The 22,740-nt window shown below is 44.4% G+C and overlaps 2 protein-coding genes and 1 long non-coding RNA gene across 4 annotated transcripts in view; 2 read left to right on the top strand and 1 right to left on the bottom strand.

The window, feature by feature from the left end:
* Positions 1–2,831: 2,831 nt before the first annotated feature.
* On the bottom strand, positions 2,832–5,942 carry lrfn4b (leucine rich repeat and fibronectin type III domain containing 4b; the record flags this gene model as incomplete). The annotated part of the gene is made up of 1 exon (XM_042222259.1): positions 2,832–5,942. A coding segment is annotated over exon 1 (3,111 nt), but the record flags the coding sequence as incomplete, so codon positions are not given.
* A 9,479-nt stretch (positions 5,943–15,421) lies between these two features.
* On the top strand, positions 15,422–18,039 carry LOC102297182. The gene is made up of 4 exons (XR_001336419.2): positions 15,422–16,037; positions 16,368–16,478; positions 17,065–17,210; positions 17,798–18,039. It is a non-coding gene; the product is annotated as an uncharacterized LOC102297182 (long non-coding RNA).
* Positions 18,040–20,761: 2,722 nt separating this feature from the next.
* LOC102296887 (cornifelin homolog B) overlaps positions 20,762–22,740 on the top strand; it is a 6,402-nt gene continuing 4,423 nt past the window's right edge. Inside the window, exon 1 of one of the 2 annotated variants that reach the window (XM_042222258.1) lies at positions 20,762–21,007. The gene's annotated coding sequence lies outside the window, so the exon portion shown is untranslated. The remainder of the gene's footprint in view (positions 21,008–22,740) is intronic. The other variant, XM_005925810.3, reaches the window with a different exon arrangement.

Here is a 22,740-nt window from a genome sequence, read left to right on the forward strand (position 1 = left end):
ATTTACAAAATGGGTTCCATTATCTGATCTCATCAGAGTAGGAATTCCATATGTTGGAATGAAATGGTTGCATGGACACTTTGCAACTGAGATTGCGTCTGCTTTTTTAACTGGGTAGATTTCTGGCCATTTTGAGAAAACATCTATGATTACTAGAGCGTATTTTGAGCCCTGACACTCATTAAATTCAATGAAGTCCATGTGAATTGTATGAAATGGGTGAGGTGGTGTAGGAAAATGTCCTCTTTTTGGCCTTAAGTTACCTTGGGTATTGTGTTTTTGGCAGGTCATACATGTTCTCACATATTCTTTTGCTGAAGTTTCAAAATTTATAGTGTAAAGTTGTCGGGATTCCTCAGATTATCCTTCCTGATGAGCCATGGCTCAAAACCATGGCTCACTAGAGCGGCTGTTTTGTGTAACAATTTGGGAAGAATGGGTTTTCCTGTTATCTTCATTATGTCATCAGTGTCTAGTACTGCTCCGTGTATTAGCCATTGTTTTTGTTCTTTTGGTGGTGCTGCTTTTTGTTCATCCTGCAGTACAGACAGTGGAATAGTGTGAATTTCATGAGTTGTTAGTAAGACTGTGGTTGTTATAGCTGCTGCTTTTGCAGTTTTGTCAGCAAAATTGTTTCCCTTTGTAATTTCAGAGTCATCCTTCTGATGTGTTGCACATTTGCAAATTGCTAAATGTCACATCACATGAGGAGTTTCCTTCCATGTAAACAGATGTGTGCCATGATAAAACCTTCCTCCACACACTAGAAATAAGAAACTAATTTCAACCCTTTTTACATCTTATTCGCTTATTTTACAATCCATTCATTTTTCCAAATCTAGTATCAATTAACTAGTTTGCATATCAGCTTATAATGCGCTAAGTTGACAGGTCAACAGAAATGCACGTTCAAAATATTATCACAAAAAAGAATTTCCTTCATACAAAAAAAAGTTGAGGTTGCTTGTTTTGACAAACTCTCAGATATTTGGTTACCCAGCTCTACACAGGGACACAGCTGCCAGATGAGGGGATGACAACACCCCACTAAACTTTTATGTCTGAGGGGTAACAACAGTAACTCCTGCTGCTTCATCCTCTGTCTATCTGCTTCTTCTTCTCCATCCTGCAGGGCTCGTTCACTGATGACTGCTGTAAAGTGTGCTTTTGTTACCCGTGTGTTTGGGGCCAGATGCATCGTGAGCTGAAGATCACCAGTCATAACAAGTATCATCGGTGCACCTACTAAACCTCAGGTTGTCCTAGATGTGTCCATTGGAGTGTGGATGTTGGACAAGGTGCTGTGGAATAGTAAAAAGCAGTGTATGGATGTGTGTGTGTGTGTGTGTGTGTGTGTGTGTGTGTGTGTGTGTGGTGGTAAAGAAACTCTCTGACACACACACACACACACACACACACACACACACACACACACACACACACTCATGTACAGTACAGATACCTGAAGTACAGTAATGAAGTATTTGTACTTCGTTACTTCCAGTGTTGGGTGTAACGCATAACACGTTACTGTAATTAAATTACTTTTCCACTGAAAAAGTAGAGTAACTGATTACTGTTCATTTTTAGGTATTTTAATTACAGTTACTTACAATGTACTTGCGTTACATTGTAAAATAATTAAACTCGCTGAATATCATTATTTAATTTCAATAATTTATCTTCTAAAGGTAAAAGTAAACTCTGCCGCTTTAACATCGCTGTAGTGCAGCTGCACGTCATTTCGCGCCAGTTTGCTGCATAGTCGTATTCTAAAGCGGAAGATGTCGGACTCGGCTGAAGCGAGTGGCTGTTTTATGAAATGGACATATTCCCGTCTCTTCACTTTTCTGAAACAAGCAGACAAGAACATTACAGTAATATGTAAAAACTATCGGCTGCTGTTAATAGCACGAGTAATCTACTGAAGCGCCTGACACGAGAGCATAGACGAACACTTCTGAGTGATCCTTGTTCATCATCCATGGATAACACCGCGGCAACTCCTGCTAAGCAGGCAAAACTTGATTTTACTTCAGCAGCACAGAAAGCGTCTGAAGGTGAGCTTAAAAAATGATTGCAGGCTACATTGTGGAAGAGATGCTACTGTCAGGTTTCAGTTAACGGACTCAGGCGCAGACCGGGACTCCTTACAGGATTTACAGATTTTATTTACACAACGACACCAGGTGATGCTATTTACAAAGTGCTGGAGGGAGGGGAGGGGGGTCCAGGGTTCCGAGGTATGTGAGGGAAAAGACGGGAATCTGACGTCCTCCAAAGGCTCTCTCTCTTCACTCCCCACACTGGGGAAACACCATCCACTCACTCGTCCACGGGATGACAGGCAGGCAGGGAAAGGTCCAGGATAGATCTGTACACAGAGATTATAGTTAGAGGCGAACAGACGGAACGAACTCACAGATCCTTATTTACAATCTACTGAGCGACTGACGCTGATAACTCAACGATCCAGCGACGAGTGACACAGTGCTGCTGTCTTAAATCGGCCTTGTGATTATCCCGATCAGCAGCAGGTGCGTGGGCCAGGGGCGGGAGCCCATAATGAGCATCGCCCCGGCAGGAGAGAGAGCAAGAGAGAGAGAGAGCGAGAAAACATGTTGCCTAATACAGAATCAGCTGGTGAGGCACAGGGACCATGACAGTACCCCCCCCTCAACGGGAGCCCCCCGGCGACCCACCAGGCTTATCCGGATGCAGACGATGGAACGCCCGCAGCATGCGCCGGTCCAGGACGGCCGCCCGAGGGACCCAGGACCGCTCCTCCAAGCCATAGCCCTCCCAATCCACCAGGTACTGGAAGCCACGCCCCGCCGCCGAGAATCCATGATACGGGTGATCGAGTAAGCCGGCAGACCGTCCACGAGCCGGGGGGGAGGAGGGGGCCTGGAAGGCGGGCACAGAGGACTGGACCGGAGAGGTTTAACCTGAGACACATGGAAGACATCGTGTATCTTCATGTTGCGAGGCAGCTTGAGCTTAATAGACACAGGGTTAACCAAAGCCGAGATCTCGAACGGGCCGATATAGGCAGGAGAGAGCTTCCTGGATTCCGCCCGGATGGGAACGAAGCGTGTGGAAAGCCATACCTTCTGCCCAACAGTATAGGCGGGAGCGGAGGACCGGTGGCGGTCAGCGAAGCGTTTGTTGCGGTCCTTGGTGCGTAACAACGCAGCCCGGGTGGCCTTCCACACCCGACGACACCTACGCAGATGCGCCCGGACGGATGGCACAGAGTGTTCGCCTTCGATGGAGGGAAAAAGAGGCGGCTGGAACCCCAGAGAAGCTTCGAAAGGGGACCGGCCCGTGGCGGAGGAGGTCATGCTGTTGTGGGCGTACTCGATCCAGGGCAGTTCCTCGCTCCAGACGGCCTGGTTGGAAGAGACGACGCAGCGCAGGGCCGCCTCCAACTCCTGGTTCGCCCGTTCGGACTGGCCATTGCTCTGCGGATGATAACCAGAGGAGAGACTGACCTTAGATCCCAATGAGGTGCAGAACTCCCTCCACACACGGGACGTGAATTGAGGACCCCGGTCAGACACGATGTCATCTGGAATGCCGTGCAGGCGAAAGACATGGGTGGTGAGCAGGCGAGCAGTCTCCAATGCTGTAGGCAGCTTGGGCAGAGCAACAAAGTGAGCCGCCTTAGAAAAGCGGTCAATGATCGTGAGTATGACCGTATTACCTGCAGATGGCGGGAGGCCAGTCACAAAATCCAGAGAAACATGAGACCATGGTCTGGAAGGCGTGGGTAAGGGATGAAGCGGACCCGAGGGTGGCTGGTTTGGGGTCTTGTTTCGAGCGCAGGTTGTACACGCGGAGACGTATTCTTTGGCGTCCCGGCTCAGGGTGGGCCACCAAAAGTAGCGCTGCAGGAAAGTAATTGTGCGGTGTATTCCTGGGTGACAGGAGAAACGGGCTGTGTGTGCCCACTGTAATACCTGAGGCCTGACAGGTTGGGGAACGAACAGGCGCCCCGCAGGGCCGCCTCCAGGATCCGGTTCGGCTCTCTGAGCCTCGCGAATGGCCGACTCGATTTCCCAGGAGACAGCCCCCACCACACAGGTGGCCGGGAGGATGGGAGCAGGGTCCGCCGGGTCTTCGGAGGTGGAGAATTGTCGAGACAGGGCGTCCGGCTTGACGTTGCGGGATCCTGGCCTGTAAGTGATTGAAAAGTGGAACCGCGTAAAAAACAGAGCCCACCTTGCTTGTCTGGCGTTAAGCCTCTTTGCGGTTTGCAGATATGCCAGATTCCTATGGTCTGTCCAAACGATGAACGGTTGGGCAGTGCCCTCCAGCCAGTGCCTCCACTCCTCCAAGGCGAGCTTGATGGCAAGAAGTTCCCGATCGCCAATGTCGTAGTTGCGTTCTGCGGGGGTGAGACGACGGGAGAAAAAGGCACACGGGTGGAGCTTACCATCCCTCTGTTGCGAGAGGACCGCTCCTACTCCCGTGTCGGATGCGTCCACCTCCACCACGAACTGCAGGGTTAGGTCGGGCTGGACCAGAATGGGTGCTGAGGCGAATCGCTCTTTCAGCTCCAGGAAGGCTGATTGGGCAGCATCGTTCCACTGAAAAGGAACCTTGGGAGAGGTCAATTGTGTTAAAGGCAGAGCTACCTTGCTGTAGTCCCGGATGAACCGCCTATAGAAGTTAGCGAAGCCGAGGAACCGCTGCAGCTGCCGTCGGTTGGGGGGTTCAGGCCACTCCACCACGGCTTTCACCTTAGCTGGGTCAGGACGTAGGTCTCCCTGCTCGATGACGTAGCCTAAGAAGGCAACTGTGGACACGTGGAAGACACATTTCTCACCTTTTACGAACAACCGGTTTTCCAGCAGGCGTTGCAGAACCTGTCTGACGTGGGTCTCATGCTCTGACAGTGACTTGGAGAAGATCAGGATGTCGTCGAGGTAGACGAAGACGAACCTGTTGATGAAATCCCTCAAAACATCATTAACGAGTGCTTGAAAAACTGCAGGAGCATTAGAGAGGCCGAACGGCATAACCAAGTATTCAAAGTGTCCAAGGTGAGTATTGAAGGCGGTCTTCCACTCGTCGCCCTCTCGGATCCGAACTAAGTGATATGCGCTCCTCAAGTCCAATTTGCTGAAAACTGTCGCCCCCTGGAGCAGCTCAAAAGCAGAGGTCAGAAGTGGGAGTGGATATTTGTTTTTGATGGTTATGTTATTTAACCCACGGTAGTCGATGCACGGGCGGAGAGACTTGTCTTTTTTCTCGACGAAGAAAAACCCTGCTGCTACGGGCGATGAGGAAGCGCGGATCAAGCCGGCGGCGAGGGACTCTGAGATGTATGACTCCATAGCCTCTCGCTCCGGTAGAGAGATGCTGTAGAGACGGCTAGTAGGCAATGGCGCGCCAGGGAGTAAGTCGATAGCGCAATCGTACGGTCGGTGAGGAGGCAACGACTGGGCCCGGTCCTTGCGAAACACTTCGGCGAGATCATGATAAACAGGGGGCACTCCGGACAAATCGGAGGGCGCGGTCGACTTGGCGAGGGAGGCTGGTGTGTGAGGCGGTGAGGCGGATTTAAGGCAGGTCATATGGCATTCCTCTCCCCACCCCGTAATGCGTCCCGTAAGCCAATTAATGCACGGGTTATGTTGACGAAGCCAGGGGTGCCCGAGAACGAGCGGCGTCCGAGTGGCCTTGAACACAAAAAAACATATTTCCTCAGTATGGTTGCCAGACAGAGTAAGAATAACGGGCTCAGTGACGTGAGTAATGTCAGGTAGGCGCTGGCCGGACAAAGCAGTGACATGCAAAGTGTGGGGAAGAGGTTCCTGCCCTAGCTGAAGGCGGTCTGCTAACTCAGAGTCAATAAAATTCTGTTCCGCCCCTGAATCTATCAAAACGGAGAGAACATGACCTTTGGTGTTGACCGTGAGCTGGGCAGACAGCATTAGCCGTGGAGGAGATTTGTCTTGGCTGAGACCGCCCACCAGCACTCCTACCGTCACTGGTGGGCGCGACCTTTTGCTCGAGATGGGCAAGAGGCGACCACATGTCCCTTGTGGCCGCAATAGAGGCACTCACCGGCAGAGATACGGCGCTGGCGTTCCGCGGCGGAGAGATGCGAGCCTCCAATCTGCATGGGTTGCTCTCCTCCGTCTGCGCTCTCTGCCTGCCGGGAAGAGCTGGGCTCCGAGGTGGAGCCAGCCCTCCACTGCCCCGTGGCCTCCTGGGAATTGTAGTGCCGCGGCAGACGACGAGCTCGCAGCCGGTCATCCACCTTAATACATAAAGCCATTAACTCGGTAAGAGAGTCGGGGAGATCTCGCATAATGAGTTCATCTTTCACCTCTTCACGAACATTGTTGAGCAGTGCACTCCGTAAGGCCTCCGGGCCCCAGCCTGTCTCTTCAGCCAAAATCCAAAAATCAATAGAATAGTCAGACATGCTCCGCTTCCCTTGTTTATAGTTCAGCAGACGAAGCGCGGCGACTTCAGCGCCTGAGCCTTTATTGAACACAGTCTGGAATTTAGACAGGAAATCAGCATAGGCAATCCCGGGATCCGAGCTAAGCACGACCTGAGCCCACTTTAAAGCCCGGTCCCGCAGCAACTGGACAAAAAAGGTTATTTTGGCACCGTCGTTGTTATGGAAGCGCCGCTGCTCACGGAACACAAGAGTACATTGAGCCAGAAAACCAGCACACTTGTCCGACTCACCCGTAAAAGGTTCCGGCGTGGGCAGGGGTCCGTCCGAGGGTGGCAGAGGTGCCGGAGGTGCGCTCGCAGCGGCAGGCGCAGGCTCCTGGGGGGCGGGAGCCGCCGGCCGGGGATCACTCTCCAGAGGTGTTAAGCGAGCGACCGCCTGCGTAAGCGCCGCCATTTCGTGGTGGAGCCGCTCGAGCATTTGCTCATGTCGAGCCAGAGCAGCTCCCTGAGCGATGAGTGCCTGAGCGACAGGGTCCTGAGCGGCTGGGTCCCGACCTGCTGAGTCCATGATGGCTGGATCGTTCTGTCAGGTTTCAGTTAACGGACTCAGGCGCAGACCGGGACTCCTTACAGGATTTACAGGGGCTGGCTCCAGCTGGATATCGGAACGGCGGTCCGGAGCACAGGATTTGTCTGGACGTGGGATGTGTGTTGAGGTGGCAGGTGACAGAGAACCTGTCCGGCGTCCCTGAGCCATCGGCTTTTTTACAACCGCGCTGTCCGGCCGGCCGGGGATGCTCTCGGATTTGATGGGGCGCGTCCCATGACACCCGGACTACCAGCGTCGGCGCCGCTCGCTGCCCGCGCTCGCACGTTCCAGCGTAGAACGTTTCCAACTTGGGGGCCCGACCCACCTCCCAACCTTTTTTCTTACTACTTGTCAACTCTGTGATTGCGATCATAGGGAATCTAACTTTTGTGTGCGGAATCACCACACCCACACCCCGAAACCCCCTACCTCTCCTTCCGCCCTTCTTTCTCCTTTAATACCTCTACCATCACGTCCCCCCTCTGCTCCGCAACTCTCAGAACCTACGATCACTAACCCCTTGCACCGCTGTGCCCGGCCCCGACCGCCCTTCACCCACTCCCCACCAAGACGCACCGCTCCCACTCCCCCAACACTCCCCCCTGTCCTTTCTCATCTGCCTTTACGCGTTCTCTCTTTCTTTCCCATCCCCCCAACCGCTCCTCACCTCCTCTTTCTTGCTATGGTCGTGGTGTCGGCTGGTTTTTGGGCGGCATTTGGAGGGCGGGGTGGGGGGGGGTGAGCTCTCGCCAATCACAGCATCTCTTTCTCACATCATCGACAGGCCGGTCTCTCCTCTTAATTCTCCTAATCCACCTGATACCACTCCCCCCGGGTCCACCACTGCACACTACCGCCCGTCCCATCCTCTCCATCCGGCTTGTACATCTCTACTTCAGTTCTTACGATTATTTTCCAGAGGTGTTAAGCGAGCGACCGCCTGCGTAAGCGCCGCCATTTCGTGGTGGAGCCGCTCGAGCATTTGCTCATGTCGAGCCAGAGCAGCTCCCTGAGCGATGAGTGCCTGAGCGACAGGGTCCTGAGCGGCTGGGTCCCGACCTGCTGAGTCCATGATGGCTGGATCGTTCTGTCAGGTTTCAGTTAACGGACTCAGGCGCAGACCGGGACTCCTTACAGGATTTACAGATTTTATTTACACAACGACACCAGGTGATGCTATTTACAAAGTGCTGGAGGGAGGGGAGGGGGGTCCAGGGTTCCGAGGTATGTGGTGATGCTATTTACAAAGTGCTGGAGGGAGGGGAGGGGGGTCCAGGGTTCCGAGGTATGTGAGGGAAAAGACGGGAATCTGACGTCCTCCAAAGGCTCTCTCTCTTCACTCCCCACACTGGGGAAACACCATCCACTCACTCGTCCACGGGATGACAGGCAGGCAGGGAAAGGTCCAGGATAGATCTGTACACAGAGATTATAGTTAGAGGCGAACAGACGGAACGAACTCACAGATCCTTATTTACAATCTACTGAGCGACTGACGCTGATAACTCAACGATCCAGCGACGAGTGACACAGTGCTGCTGTCTTAAATCGGCCTTGTGATTATCCCGATCAGCAGCAGGTGCGTGGGCCAGGGGCGGGAGCCCATAATGAGCATCGCCCCGGCAGGAGAGAGAGCAAGAGAGAGAGAGAGAGAGAGAGAGAAAACATGTTGCCTAATACAGAATCAGCTGGTGAGGCACAGGGACCATGACAGCTACCGCTGCGTCTTTTAAAAAAATTATTTATTATTTAAAGAGTTTAATTTCTATTGTTTGTCCACTCAAGGTTTATAGGGATTTTAAAAAGTATTTAGTTAAATTACTTATTGAGTAATTAAGTTACTTTTCAGACACAGTAATTAGATAAGTATTGATTAAGTAATCAGTAATTAATTACTTTTTAAAAGTAACTTACTCAACACTGGTTACTTCCCACCTCTTGTGTCAAGACTGATAGAATAAGTCTTGTTGCTGCTCACTGGTTAAGCAGTGTTTCCATTTCACAGCACTGAAGCAGAGACCCAGTGAACTCTTGACCCTTCATCGTAGCAGTTACTGGAAAGTCATTAGAGGAACTGTGTGGAATTTCCTTCAGGCTCAGCCCTCTGCAGTTCACGAGCAACCGAAAAACATCTGACAATCCACCACTACTACAATACTTGCCTTACTTGTGCTTTATTAACATAATGATGAAATAATATCAGTAGATGGGAATACAAACTTTAAAAAAATCTAATTATACTGAGCTTGAAGCTGAAGAAAAGAAGGAAACTAAAAAGTATTTCTATTTACCGTTGTCCACATTGTAGAGGGTGACTTTTCCTCTAAACAGGAGAATGTGTCAGTCAGTCAGATGAGCAGTCCTTACCTTTAAATCTACCCTCTCTTCTTCCTCTCTCTGTTTGTGAGCTGATAGTAACACTGCATTTAAAATGACCTGACACTTAAAAAACGCCACTCCCTTTATGCTCGCTCCTCTTCAGTAGCACAAACTAGATGTTGAAGTACCACAACTTACAGACACCTGCAGTTGTTCCGGTGTTGTGCAAAAACAAAACAAACACAGTTCCACTTTTAACCCCAGACTTTGGCACAGTAATCTCTTTTTACGTGACATCCTCTGGCGGTTAATAAACAGCCTGCCATATGTTTCTGTTTAGGCTGAAATTAGTTTCATGTTTGGAGCCTTACAATGACAGAACTGCATTAAGCAAAGGTAACAAGCCTTTTTACAAAATGTAAGGAGTACAAAGTACAGATATTTGTAGTACAAAGTCAGAAAAAAAAGCAACCCAAAAACATCTGCCAGTACAATACAAATTAAGAGTGTGTGTGCGTATCTCGGCACCTCCCCTTCCTGTTATTGGTCTGTGCTTAAATGCTGGTGTTTCTAACGTTTTCTCTTGTTTTGAAAGCTCAGAGAACCAGTGAAGACAAAAGAAGGTAAGAAAAACATTTTACACTGATGAACAGCTTAAGAGAATCAGAAATCTTTGTAAAATCATGAATGTAATACGTGGTAACATGTTTCTGAGGAAGTCAGAGATAATAAATCTGTGCATAAAACCGGTGTCAGCTCTTTTGTCTGGGCCGTACATAAATCATTTGTACAGCTGGCCAAAGGTATTTGTTGTCATTTATATGAACCAGGAATCATCCTGTTATAACATGTATCAAAACCAGTCTTTCACCTTTTTCATGCTGAATTTCTCTAACCAGATAACCACTACAGCATTTCAATCTGTGTCTGTGTTTCCTACAGGCATGGCCGTCCACCAGCAGCCCACCCAGGTGGTGACAGTCATCAGGACCATTGAAAACTCTGGCCAATGGAGCACCGACCTCTGTGATTGCTGCTCTGATATGGAGAGCTGTAAGTAAACCCAGGAAACCCTACAAACAGCAGTGATTTCTACATGAGCGATTTCCTCAGACTTTGTTTGCAACAAGCTAATCGAGTGTTTGAAGTCAGTAAAAAATCAAGAGTAAATGAACTATCTGAGACTACATGATAGCAATGATCATTTAGTAGCATTATGGAGTTTTTCATTATTTTACATTTTTCACCAGAAAACCAAGTTTTCGTAATTGGAGTGGAAATGTCTCAAATGTTCAACTTAAACTTAATGACTCCTTTTATTATAGCATAAAAAATCAGACTTAGAGTGTCCCAATTTTTTTTTACTATCAATAAATAATAATAAATATAATAATAATAATAATAATAATAATAATAATAATAATAATAATAATAAATAATAATAATAATAATAAAATAGAAGTCCAGTCTCTCTGTGGTTGGATTCAGGGAAAGTTGAAATAGCAAAAATTCAAAGTTTTTTTGCTCCCCTGGAACATCCAGGTTGGTTGGTTTGTTGTAGTTAATAAAAAAATAGTAAATATATACATAAATATTTATTTATATATGTATATTTCTCCCCAAAGGTTGCTGTGGCCTTTGCTGTTTCCCCTGCATGCAGTGTGATGCAGCCAATAAACATGGATGGTGCTGTGCAATGCCACTCCTGGACGTTTGTGGTGTGGTGTCCTGCTTACTCCGTGGATCCATCAGAGAGCGCCACAACATCTATGTAAGGCTGGATTAGAGATGGAGGACACTGTTACAAACTACACTTAAAAGATAGATGTGGTCACTAGAGGAAGTGCACTTTTATAACTTCTGCACTGGCTTCATTTTTAAGCCCTGGAGGTTTCTGCTTGTAAAATGAACTAACATAACATCTAAATGTAAATTTTATGAGATTCATATAAAATGCACACAAATTGTGCTTTGTGCAGATCCTTCTCACTCACCGTCACCTCTTCAATAGCTCCCAGATGTCTCTGTGTCCTCATTATTTGTTTATAAGTAACCACATCATGTAGTGCCATCATAAACGTGACCTGGATAAAACTTGTGGTATTTTGCAATCCGTGGAAGTTATAAAGGAGTAGCTTGAGTTGAGAAAGAGGAAGAGTAAAGTTCTTCAAATCTGAAATCTCTTGCCCTCATTGTGGGTATATATATATATATATTAGGGGTGCAACAATACTCGTACTTGGACATACACAACAATAAAGCCTTGACTGTCTTTATTAGGGTAAACACTCATTTTTTGCCTTCTTCTTTTTGTCTGGTGAGTTGTTCAGACAAAATCAACCAACAAATGGTCAGAATTATAGATAATTGAGAAAACAGGAATTAAATCCCCCCCCCCTCCCAAAAAAAAACAACAACAAAAAAAACAAACTAAATAAAAATGTTTGAGGTTTAGTCTTCCTACTGTTCTATGCATTTGTAATAGGTAAGTAAGAAAAGTTTAAGAAGTTCTTGGGAATATTGTCTCCCGATTTTTACAGACCCAAAATGGGACCTAAAATTCCCAAACTGTAAAACAATGCTTAACCTTTCACATGAGGCATACTGAGTGTCAGCTAAGCAATGGAAACAGGCTACAATTTGATATTCTGGTGTGACGAGTCTCGATTTCTGCAAAAACATTCAGATGTTAGGGTCAGTGTTTGCTGTAAACATGAAAATATAGAACAGTTCAGGCTGGTGATGGCGCGATGATGCTGGTGATATTTTTAGGCACACTTTGGGTCCCTTAGTACTAACTAGCATGCTAGTATTTAGGACTAGCATCATTTAAACACCAGAGCCTAACTGACCATTGTTATGAGCATTGTTATCACCTCCACTGACTAAGTGACTAAGTGATGATAGAAATATAACACAGAATTCAACAACAAGTATAGCTGTATGTGAATTTGCTGAAGCTAATCTTTTTAGGAGCAAAGATATATTTCATTTGATGTAACAAATATACATATTTTGTTTGATGTAGTGAATAAGCAGAAAAGTTTCAAATTAAAATGTGTTGATTCTGAATACTGAAGTGTCATCTGAGTTGCTGAGTTAGGCAACCGGATGTGTGAGCCATAGGGCATCTGCTCAAGAGAAGGACAGAGAGATGATAAAATCATGGAAAACTATATATAGTTGTGGTTGGACGTTTGTATCCACTCATCATTGGTCATTGGTCAAGGCCAAAATCACTCATTGGTGATTTTGGTCTTTTAATTATTTCATGCACTGTTCTTTTTCCAGCATAGAATAATTGCACAGCACACGTCTTTGATGACTTTGAAAACTAAAAGTTGTGTGCATAAATTTTAATTTATTTTTCTACATGTCTTTTGACCTAACAAGATTGAGGCCTGTCAACTTCTTGTTGGTGATGATGATTGACTACAAGTGCAGCATAAAAGCATTTGGACTGACCAATACTTTGAAAAAAAGTAAAGCCCAAGAAAATCAGTGAAGATCTAAGAAGACCAGTTGTAGATTTACACAAGTTGATTGTTCATATAAGAGGGCAAAATAAAGAAAGCGATTCTTCTCGTGTAGATTTTTTCTTCTTTTATGAGCTACAGCTCTCACTGCTGTTACTGACAGTTTCTCAACTAGTGTGTGATCAACATCTACATTTCTGAGTAAATATTAGGAGGTATTTCAGGGTTTAAAGCATGTGATTTCTCGGCCAGCATCATCTGCCTGATTCCAAGTACAAATTTCGTAAGTCATGCCATAAACGGAGTTTGCAGATTTCTTGCTTCCTCATTTTCATGTTGCCGATGTGCATGTTACACAGATGTTACAACAGACAGTTTCTCATCATATTGTGTATTAAAAACATTCAGGTTACTATAGACAAGTTTATTGAGCTTTTACCCTCTTTGATAATTATTTGTTACACTTTTGTGGTATTTTGTTGTTATGAATTCTGAACAAGTTAGTACATTTCAAACAGGCATTTGGGATCAAACATTTTTTAGAGATTCAGAACAGTTCCCTTTTTGAGGTTTGGTTTCTCTTTTTTTTGTTTTTCTCAGCGTCTTAAGATCCTCTTTTCCAAAACTCAAACTCAAAAGAAACATAAATAATAAAACAGAATACGATTTTTGATTTTTGTAGAGCAAGTCCAAGTGGAACTGATAAGGAGGATCGATAGGCAGGCAGACTAACAATTCCAAGGAAATGATCTACTGGTGCGCAATTCCCATCCCTAGACAGGACTATTTATACACATCCAGTACGATTGATCACCTGTTGCAAAAATAGTAGAGTTTATTCTTACACGGTTACACCGTGCAACAGATTGCAACTACCTGCGATTTTATTGGTTTTATTGACGTTTGATCTCACCTTGTAATTCATTGTGATACCCGTGCAACCCATGCAAGACATACACTAGTTATGTACCATATTGTCTGAGCCAAAAACTTAAAGAAGCAGCTTTGACAGCACGGCACTGCCTGTGAAATCAACTAAAGACACAAGCTAGCTCATTAGCAGCTAAAAATGGCATCTTGTTTGTTTAATTAAAGTGCCAACATGTCTTGTTTCTTTAATCATTTAATCATCTTCAATAATTTTCCTTACAAATGTGACACTATTTAAGGGGAACTAACAGCAATATAAGATTTATTCTCCATTAAAGAAAACAGACATTCCTCCAGTCATAACAAGTATCATCGGTGCACCTACTAAACCTCAGGTTGTCCTAGATGTGTCCATTGGAGTGTGGATGTTGGACAAGGTGCTGTGGAATAGTAAAAAGCAGTGTATGGATGTGTGTGTGTGTGTGTGTGTGTGTGTGTGTGTGCGTGGTAAAGAAACGCTCTGACACACACACACACACACACACACACACACACACACACACACACACACACACACACACACACTCATGTACAGTACAGATACCTGAAGTACAGTAATGAAGTATTTGTACTTCGTTACTTCCAGTGTTGGGTGTAACGCATAACACGTTACTGTAATTAAATTACTTTTCCACTGAAAAAGTAGAGTAACTGATTACTGTTCATTTTTAGGTATTTTAATTACAGTTACTTACAAAGTACTTGCGTTACATTGTAAAATAATCAAACTCGCTGAATATCATTAATTAATTATTCAATAATTTGTCTTCTAAAGGTAAAAGTAAACTCTGCCACTTTAACATCGCTGTAGTGCAGCTGCACGTCATTTCGTGCCAGTTTGCTGCATAGTCATATTCTAAAGATGTCGGAGTCGGCTGAAGCGAGTGGCTGTTTTATGAAATGGACATATTCCCGTCTCTTCACTTTTGTGAAACAAGCAGACAAGAACATTACAGTAATATGTAAAAACTATCGGCTGCTGTTAATAGCGCAAGTAATCTACTGAAGCGCCTGACACGAGAGCATAGACGAACACTTCTGAGTGATCCTTGTTCATCATCCATGGATAACACCGCGGCAACTCCTGCTAAGCAGGCAAAGCTTGATTTTACTTCAGCAGCACAGAAAGCGTCTGAAGGCGAGCTTAAAAAATGATTGCAGGCTACATTGTGGAAGAGCTGCTACCGCTGCGTCTTTTTAAAAAAATTATTTATTATTTAAAGAGTTTAATTTCTATTGTTTGTCCACTCAAGGTTTATAGGGATTTAAAAAAGTATTTAGTTAAATTACTTATTGAGTAATTAAGTTACTTTTCAGACACAGTAATTAGATAATATTGATTAAGCAATTAGTAATTAATTACTTTTTAAAAGTAACTTACTCAACACTGGTTACTTCCCACCTCTTGTGTCAAGACTGATAGAATAAGTCTTGTTGCTGCTCACTGGTTAAGCAGTGTTTCCATTTCACAGCACGAGCAACCGAAAAACATCTGACAATCCACCACTACTACAATACTTGCCTTACTTGTGCTTTATTAACATAATGATAAAATAATATCAGTAGATGGGAATACAAACTTTTAAAAAAATCTAATTATACTGAGCTTGAAGCTGAAGAAAAGAAGGAAACTAAAAAGTATTTCTATTTACCATTGTCCACATTGTAGAGGGTGACTTTTCCTCTAAACAGGAGAATGTGTCAGTCAGTCAGATGAGCAGTCCTTACCTTTAAATCTACCCTCTCTTCTTCCTCTCTCTGTTTGTGAGCTGATAGTAACACTGCATTTAAAATGACCTGACACTTAAAAAACGTCACTCCCTTTATGCTCGCTCCTCTTCAGTAGCACAAGCTAGATGCTGAATTACCACAACTTACAGACACCTGCAGTTGTTCCGGTGTTGTGCAAAAACAAAACAAACACAGTTCCACTTTTAACCCCAGACTTTGGCACAGTAATCTCTTTTTACGTGACATCCTCTGGCGGTTAATAAACAGCCTGCCATATGTTTCTGTTTAGGCTGAAATTAGTTTCATGTTTGGAGCCTTACAATGACAGAACTGCATTAAGCAAAGGTAACAAGCCTTTTTACAAAATGTAAGGAGTACAAAGTACAGATATTTGTAGTACAAAGTCAGAAAAAAAAGCAACCCAAAAACATCTGCCAGTACAATACAAATTAAGAGTGTGTGTGCGTATCTCGGCACCTCCCCTTCCTGTTATTGGTCTGTGCTTAAATGCTGGTGTTTCTAACGTTTTCTCTTGTTTTGAAAGCTCAGAGAACCAGTGAAGACAAAAGAAGGTAAGAAAAACATTTTACACTGATGAACAGCTTAAGAGAATCAGAAATCTTTGTAAAATCATGAATGTAATACGTGGTAACATGTTTCTGAGGAAGTCAGAGATAATAAATCTGTGCATAAAACCGGTGTCAGCTCTTTTGTCTGGGCCGTACATAAATCATTTGTACAGCTGGCGAAAGGTATTTGTTGTCATTTATATGAACCAGGAATCATCTTGTTATAACATGGATCAAAATCAGTCTTTTACCTTTTTCATAATCTAGCATTAAACTTCTCTTTTCACAAGATAACCACTACAGCATTTCAATCTGTGTCTGTGTTTCCTACAGGCATGGCCGTCCACCAGCAGCCCACCCAGGTGGTGACAGTCATCAGGACCATTGAAAACTCTGGCCAATGGAGCACCGACCTCTGTGATTGCTGCTCTGATATGGAGAGCTGTAAGTAAACCCAGGAAACCCTACAAACAGCAGTGATTTCTACATGAGCGATTTCCTCAGACTTTGTTTGCAATAAGCTAACCGAGTGTTTGAAGTCAGTAAAAAATCAAGAGTAAATGAACTATCTGAGACTACATGATAGCAATGATCATTTAGTAGCATTATGGAGTTTTTCATTATTTTACATTTTTCACCAGAAAACCAAGTTTTCGTAATTGGAGTGGAAATGTCTCAAATGTTCAACTTAAACTTAATGACTCCTTTTATTATAGCATAAAAAATCAGACTTAGAGTGTCCCAAATTTTTTTTTTTACTACTACTACTACTACTACTACTACTACTACTAATAATAATAATAATAATAATAATAATAATAATAATAATAATAATAATAATAATAATAATAAAATAGAAGTCCAGTCTCTCTGTGGTTGGATTCAGGGAAAGTTGAAATAGCAAAAATTCAAAGTTTTTTTGCTCCCCTGGAACATCCAGGTTGGTTGGTTTGTTGTAGTTAATAAAAAAATAGTAAATAAAATATATACATAAATATTTATTTATATATGTATATATTTCTCCCCAAAGGTTGCTGTGGCCTTTGCTGTTTTCCCTGCATGCAGTGTGATGCAGCCAATAAACATGGATGGTGCTGTGCAATGCCACTCCTGGACGTTTGTGGTGTGGTGTCCTGCTTACTCCGTGGATCCATCAGAGAGCGCCACAACATCTATGTAAGGCTGGATTAGAGATGGAGGACACTGTTACAAACTACACTTAAAAGATAGATGTGGTCACTAGAGGAAGTGCACTTTTATAACTTCTGCACTGGCTTCATTTTTAAGCCCTGGAGGTTTCTGCTTGTAAAATGAACTAACATAACATCTAAATGTAAATTTTATGAGATTCAAAAAATGCACACAAATTGTGCTTTGTGCAGATCCTTCTCACTCACCCTCACCTCTCATGGTCAAACTGACATAAAGTAACCATATCATGCAGTGCCATCATAAAAGTGACCTGGATAAAACTTGTGGTATTTTGCAAACCGTAGAGTTTATAAAGGAGTAGCTTGAGTTGAGAAAGAGGAAGTGTAAAGTTCTTCAAATCTGAACTCTCTTGCCCTCACTGTGGGGAAAACAGCTGCGGCTTCTTGTTTTGACAAACTCTCAGATATTTGGTTACCCAGCTCTACACAGGGACACAGCTGCCGGATGAGGGGATGACAACACCCCACTAAACTTTTATGTCTGAGGGGTAACAACAGTAACTCCTGCTGCTTCATCCTCTGTCTATCTGCTTCTTCTCCTCCATCCTGCAGGGCTCGTTCACTGATGACTGCTGTAAAGTGTGCTTTTGCTACCCGTGTGTTTGGTGCCAGATGCATCGTGAGCTGAAGCTCAGGCAATACCATTAGCCCGCCACCTCTACTGTGATCACCACGCAAGTCGTCTGTGGGCCTATGTCACTGCTGAACCAAATTGCTTTAAATCTGTTGTCATATAATGTGTTGAACGCCTATGTGACTTTTTCAGGCCAATAAAATCCTGTAATTCTATGCAACATCATGTGTGAGATTAATTGTCCTCTTCTGCAGAGTTGAGTTTAACCAGTGTTCAGATAAAGACTTGTCATTAATTGTGAACTTTGATAGGATACAGAGAAGGACATTGTAAGGTCACACTGTCCATTCATATAACATTTCACAGTATTATAATATTTGTAAATGAAATACAGTGGCTTGCAAAAGTATTCGGCCCCCTTGAACTTTTCCACATTTTGTCACATTACAGCCACAAACATGAATCAATTTTATTGGAATTCCACATGTGGAATATACAAAGTGGTGTACATGTGAGAAGTGGAACGAAAATCATATGTGATTCCAAACATTTTTTACAAATAAATAACTGAAAAGTGGGGTGTGCGTAATTATTCAGCCCCCTGAGTCAATACTTTGTAGAACCACCTTTTGCTGCAATTACAGCTGCCAGTCTTTTAGGGTCTGTCTCTACCAGCTTTGCACATCTAGAGCCTGAAATCCTTGCCCATTCTTCTTTGCAAAACATCTAATCAGTCAGATTAGATGGACAGCGTTTGTGAACAGCAGTTTTCAGATCTTGCCACAGATTCTTGATTGGATTTAGATCTGGACTTTGACTGGGCCATTCTAACACATGGATATGCTTTGCTCCCTCATCTGTATTAATCATTCACAGTGCAGCAGCTCTACTCCTGACAGGGACACACAAGCAAGACCATATTTCCCCTGTTTTTGCTTCTTTACACTTTTTCAATTCAATTTCAATACAATTTTAGAGCCAAATCACAACACCAGTCGCCTCAAGGCGCTTCATATTGTAAGGCAGACCCTACAATAATACATACAGAGAAAACATCAACAATCATATGACTCCCTATGAGCAAGCACTTTGGCGACAGTGGGAACAAAAAACTCCCTTTTAACAGGAAAAATCCTCCAGCACAGCCAGACTCAGGGAGGGGCGGGGCCATCTGCTGAGGCAGGTTGGGGTGAGGGGAGGAACACAGGAAAAAAGACTTGCTGTGGAAGAGAGCCAGAGATTAAAAATAAGTAATGATTCAATTCATAGAGGTCTATTAAGGATAGATAAAGTTGGGTGTCATTGGCTTTTGGTCTATATGAGTAACTTATCATGACCAAACATTTGATGATCGTCTTTGCATCATTCACGCAAAACTTAAATTTTATTAACGGTCACTCACATCAACCATAACATGCCAGCTGATGTGAACCTGATCAGATGTTGTGGTTTTGGAAACACAGAAGCTCTTTTTGCTGTTACATGATATTACTTACAAGTAACAGATTACACCAGTAAGTAGCACACAGGTCTGGCCCAGATCTGGTGTCAAGCCGGCACTGCTGGCTGACTTGTGGCATGGTAAGTGGTATGTCATCCAGATACGGGCCAGGCCCGGCGTAGATGGTACTGTTTATGCGGTGGCATGCCACATCTGGCCCAATTGTGGTTTGGTTTATGTGGCCCAGGCTCATAGAAAGCAGGTCTGAGTAACTGGTGTCATGGCAGGGTGTAGGTCAACCAGATGTGGGCCAGGTCTGGCAATGATGCCCCTATTTATGTTCCTATTTTGCTACTTTAGTTTGAAGACCCAAATGCCATGTTGCAATCCAATACTGCTATGGTAGCCAATGCTTCAAATGCAGGTTTGTGAGTGTACACTTAATCCAAAACCTAGTGAGGGCTTACTCATGTGTACCACTGGTTGGCTGTAGCTCAGGAGGTAGAGCAGGTCACCTCCTGACTGGAAGATTTGTGGTTCGATCCCTGGCTTCTCTAGTCTGCATGTCAAAAGTGTCAATGTAGTTAAGAAGTGTGCAATTTAGAGAAAGTGTGTGACTGATTGAATGTGGCTTGTTGTACAGATCACTTTGAGTAATCTGGGAAAGTAGAAAAGCACTATATAAGAATCAGTCCGTTCATTTTCTGAACAGAGTTTTGTCGTGGTACTTTTGCACTATTATGTCCTGGTACATGTTGTTATTACATGGCTTGATTAAGGTACACATTAGGTACACATTAGGCTGACATCTTGGGCCAGAGCTGAAACTGTTCTGGGCCAGCACAGGGCCAGCAGTGTGTCTGCAACTGGCCTAGTGCTGGCCCATGTGTGGGCCATCTCTGGCAAACCAGATCTGGGCCACCAAAGGGCCGTCATTCTTTGCGGTATGTGGGCCATGTGTAAGCACATTGTGTGGACCAGATCCAGGCCATACCAATTTGGCTATGTGGGATGTAACAGCATTTTTGTGACCTACAACACTATTTCCACATGGATAAGTAAATATTTATCTATGTACATGTGCATTATTATCCAGTTAATCTCCTCTAGCAGCTCATTTAGTCATGGCTTCCAAGCATTCTTTTGTCTGTATGTCAGTAAATGTAGTGAAAGACTGACATATTGGGGCCAAATGTTTATGAATGTAACCAGTTTAGTTTGTTTGAGTGTGTGTGTTTGGAATGATTGCAGAAGTATTAACAGACTGACACAAGGGGGTTTAACATTTCACTCCTACCTCTATGTTCGCAAAATAAAAAAGTAGCCCAGCCACATCATGGCAGAATAGTAATATATTAAAAAACAGCATTTTCTATAGACTTTGTCTTCTTGACCATTTGTCTGTGAGGATCTGGGCAGGCTGGGGCTGGTTCTGTTTGTAGTTTATGCTTGGTATGCTGTGGGCGGAGCTGCAGGGGCTGAGGTTTGTTCCACTCAGCTGTGTTTGAGCTCCGTCATTGGGGCGGCGTATTAAGAAGAAGCCAGAGTGGGAGTTGTTATTGCAGCATTTGTGGTAACATTTAAACATTTAAGGCTCTCTGATGTTTGGCCCTGCTGCTGTACTTCAAGTTGTAACCTTGTTTGCTGTGATCTTTCACTCATCCGGATCACACCACCATATTTGGATTCTCAGAGAAACTTGACCCTGCAAATATTAAGCTTCCTGGATTAAACTACAGTGTGACAAGTAAGCAGTATTCATTTGTTCCCATTTATTAATTTAGTTACAGCCAGATTTAGAGTTATTTATCTCTAACTTCTCTTTTCTCCCTCTTTCTTTTTTTTAAACCTGTCGTGTCAGGCACTTTTAGTAAACACATGGTCTGAATGCTTTGTTGAGCCAAACACATTTGCTTTGCCAAGAGGAGCGCTGTAGACTCTGTATAGGCTCCCATTGGTACTCATTTCAGTTTATTTTATTATTCACATTATTATCAGACTGGTTATTATGCCACGGCTGACAGGGGGTGAGGGCCAGGTTGGCAAAAGATAGAAGAAGAGATAATAATAAAGACAAGAAGGAGGAGGGATAGAAAAAGAAACGAAACAGAAAGAGAGAGAGAAAGAGGGGAGGGAATGGATGCCCATAGTCAAAAGGCAAGAGCCCCAGACAACCAGACGCAATGGGCGGACCACCCTGGCAGAGGACGGTGGCCATGGCACGAGCCGAGGAAAAGTCAGATGGGGTGGCTGTGCGCTAAAGAGGTTCAAAACATCCCAACTGCATCCCCTGAGGGCACAGGCCAGAAATCATGCCACAACACCTTGTCAGGTTCCCTGGAGCTACACGTCCAGTATGGGTTGTTGTAACAACGAGTGGGGAGCAGCAGGGAGGGGAACCCACCCTCCATAACAATGTCCCACAGGGAGAACCCCAGATCCAGGCATAGCAACACACACACACATCTGTGTAGTTTCTCCGCCTGTCAGGGTTCCTGGGTCGTTGACCCAGCGTTTTCAGTTCATGTTCACTGTTTATTTTCCACATGTTCCATTTCCTGTTTCATTATGTTCAGCTGTGTACTCACCGGTCTCTCATTATCATCCTCATCAGTCCCTGTATTAAAACCCTCAGTTTCTCTCTGTTCTGGGTCGTGTCATTGTTGGTGTGATGTTGTCGTTTCCGTGTGTGCTTTCAGTTCAGCCAGTCAGCGTTCGTTCACGTTCTGTTGATCCATTTTGTATAATAAACGCCATTCTCATCTTCAATCAAGCCACGAGTCCTTGTCCTCTCTTCCTCTCATCCACGCACAAACCCCTGACACCGTCATCCAGGTCATGGTAATCTAACGAGGTTGGAATGAAAGCGACTGGACTTCTTTAAGTTTCTTAAAGATTTAACATCTTATCCATAAAACTTCTTCAGTTCTATGATCAAATAGTGGTGAGTCCCAGGTATTTAAATCCTAGCAGGAGTGTCCCTTAAGAGGGTCGATCACGTGCCTCATCACATGTGCCAAGGTGTGACAAAAGGCGTTGACTGAGTCTCGTCTCTTCCATGTTGTGCCATGCGTTTACGAAGTGGCTCTTTGGTTTCTCCAATGTAGAAGTCTGAGCTCTCCTCGCTGCATTGCAGAGCAAATACCACGTTGTTTAGTTGGTGTTTGGGAGTTTTGTCCTTGGGATGAACCAGTTTTTGTCTGAGTGTGTTTCTGGGTTTGAAGTTTGCTGGGATGCTGTGCTTGGAGAAGATTCTCTGATAAGCTTGCTACAGAAGGAATCACAGTGTTGCTGACATGCCATGTTTGTATGAAAACTAGAGCACTATTAACACTGAGACTGCTGCTCAGCAGTGCTCATCCACACCTCCCTCTTTAAGATGAGCACACGAAATCTGCACTCAATTCAATTCAATTCAATTTTATTTATATAGCGCCAAATCACAACATAAGTCGCCTCAAGGCGCTTCATAGATACAGA

The sequence above is a fragment of the Haplochromis burtoni genome, unplaced genomic scaffold (genome assembly GCF_018398535.1).
Source record: "Haplochromis burtoni strain Fernald_Lab_line unplaced genomic scaffold, NCSU_Asbu1 Contig_82, whole genome shotgun sequence".
Classification (NCBI taxonomy): domain Eukaryota; kingdom Metazoa; phylum Chordata; class Actinopteri; order Cichliformes; family Cichlidae; genus Haplochromis; species Haplochromis burtoni.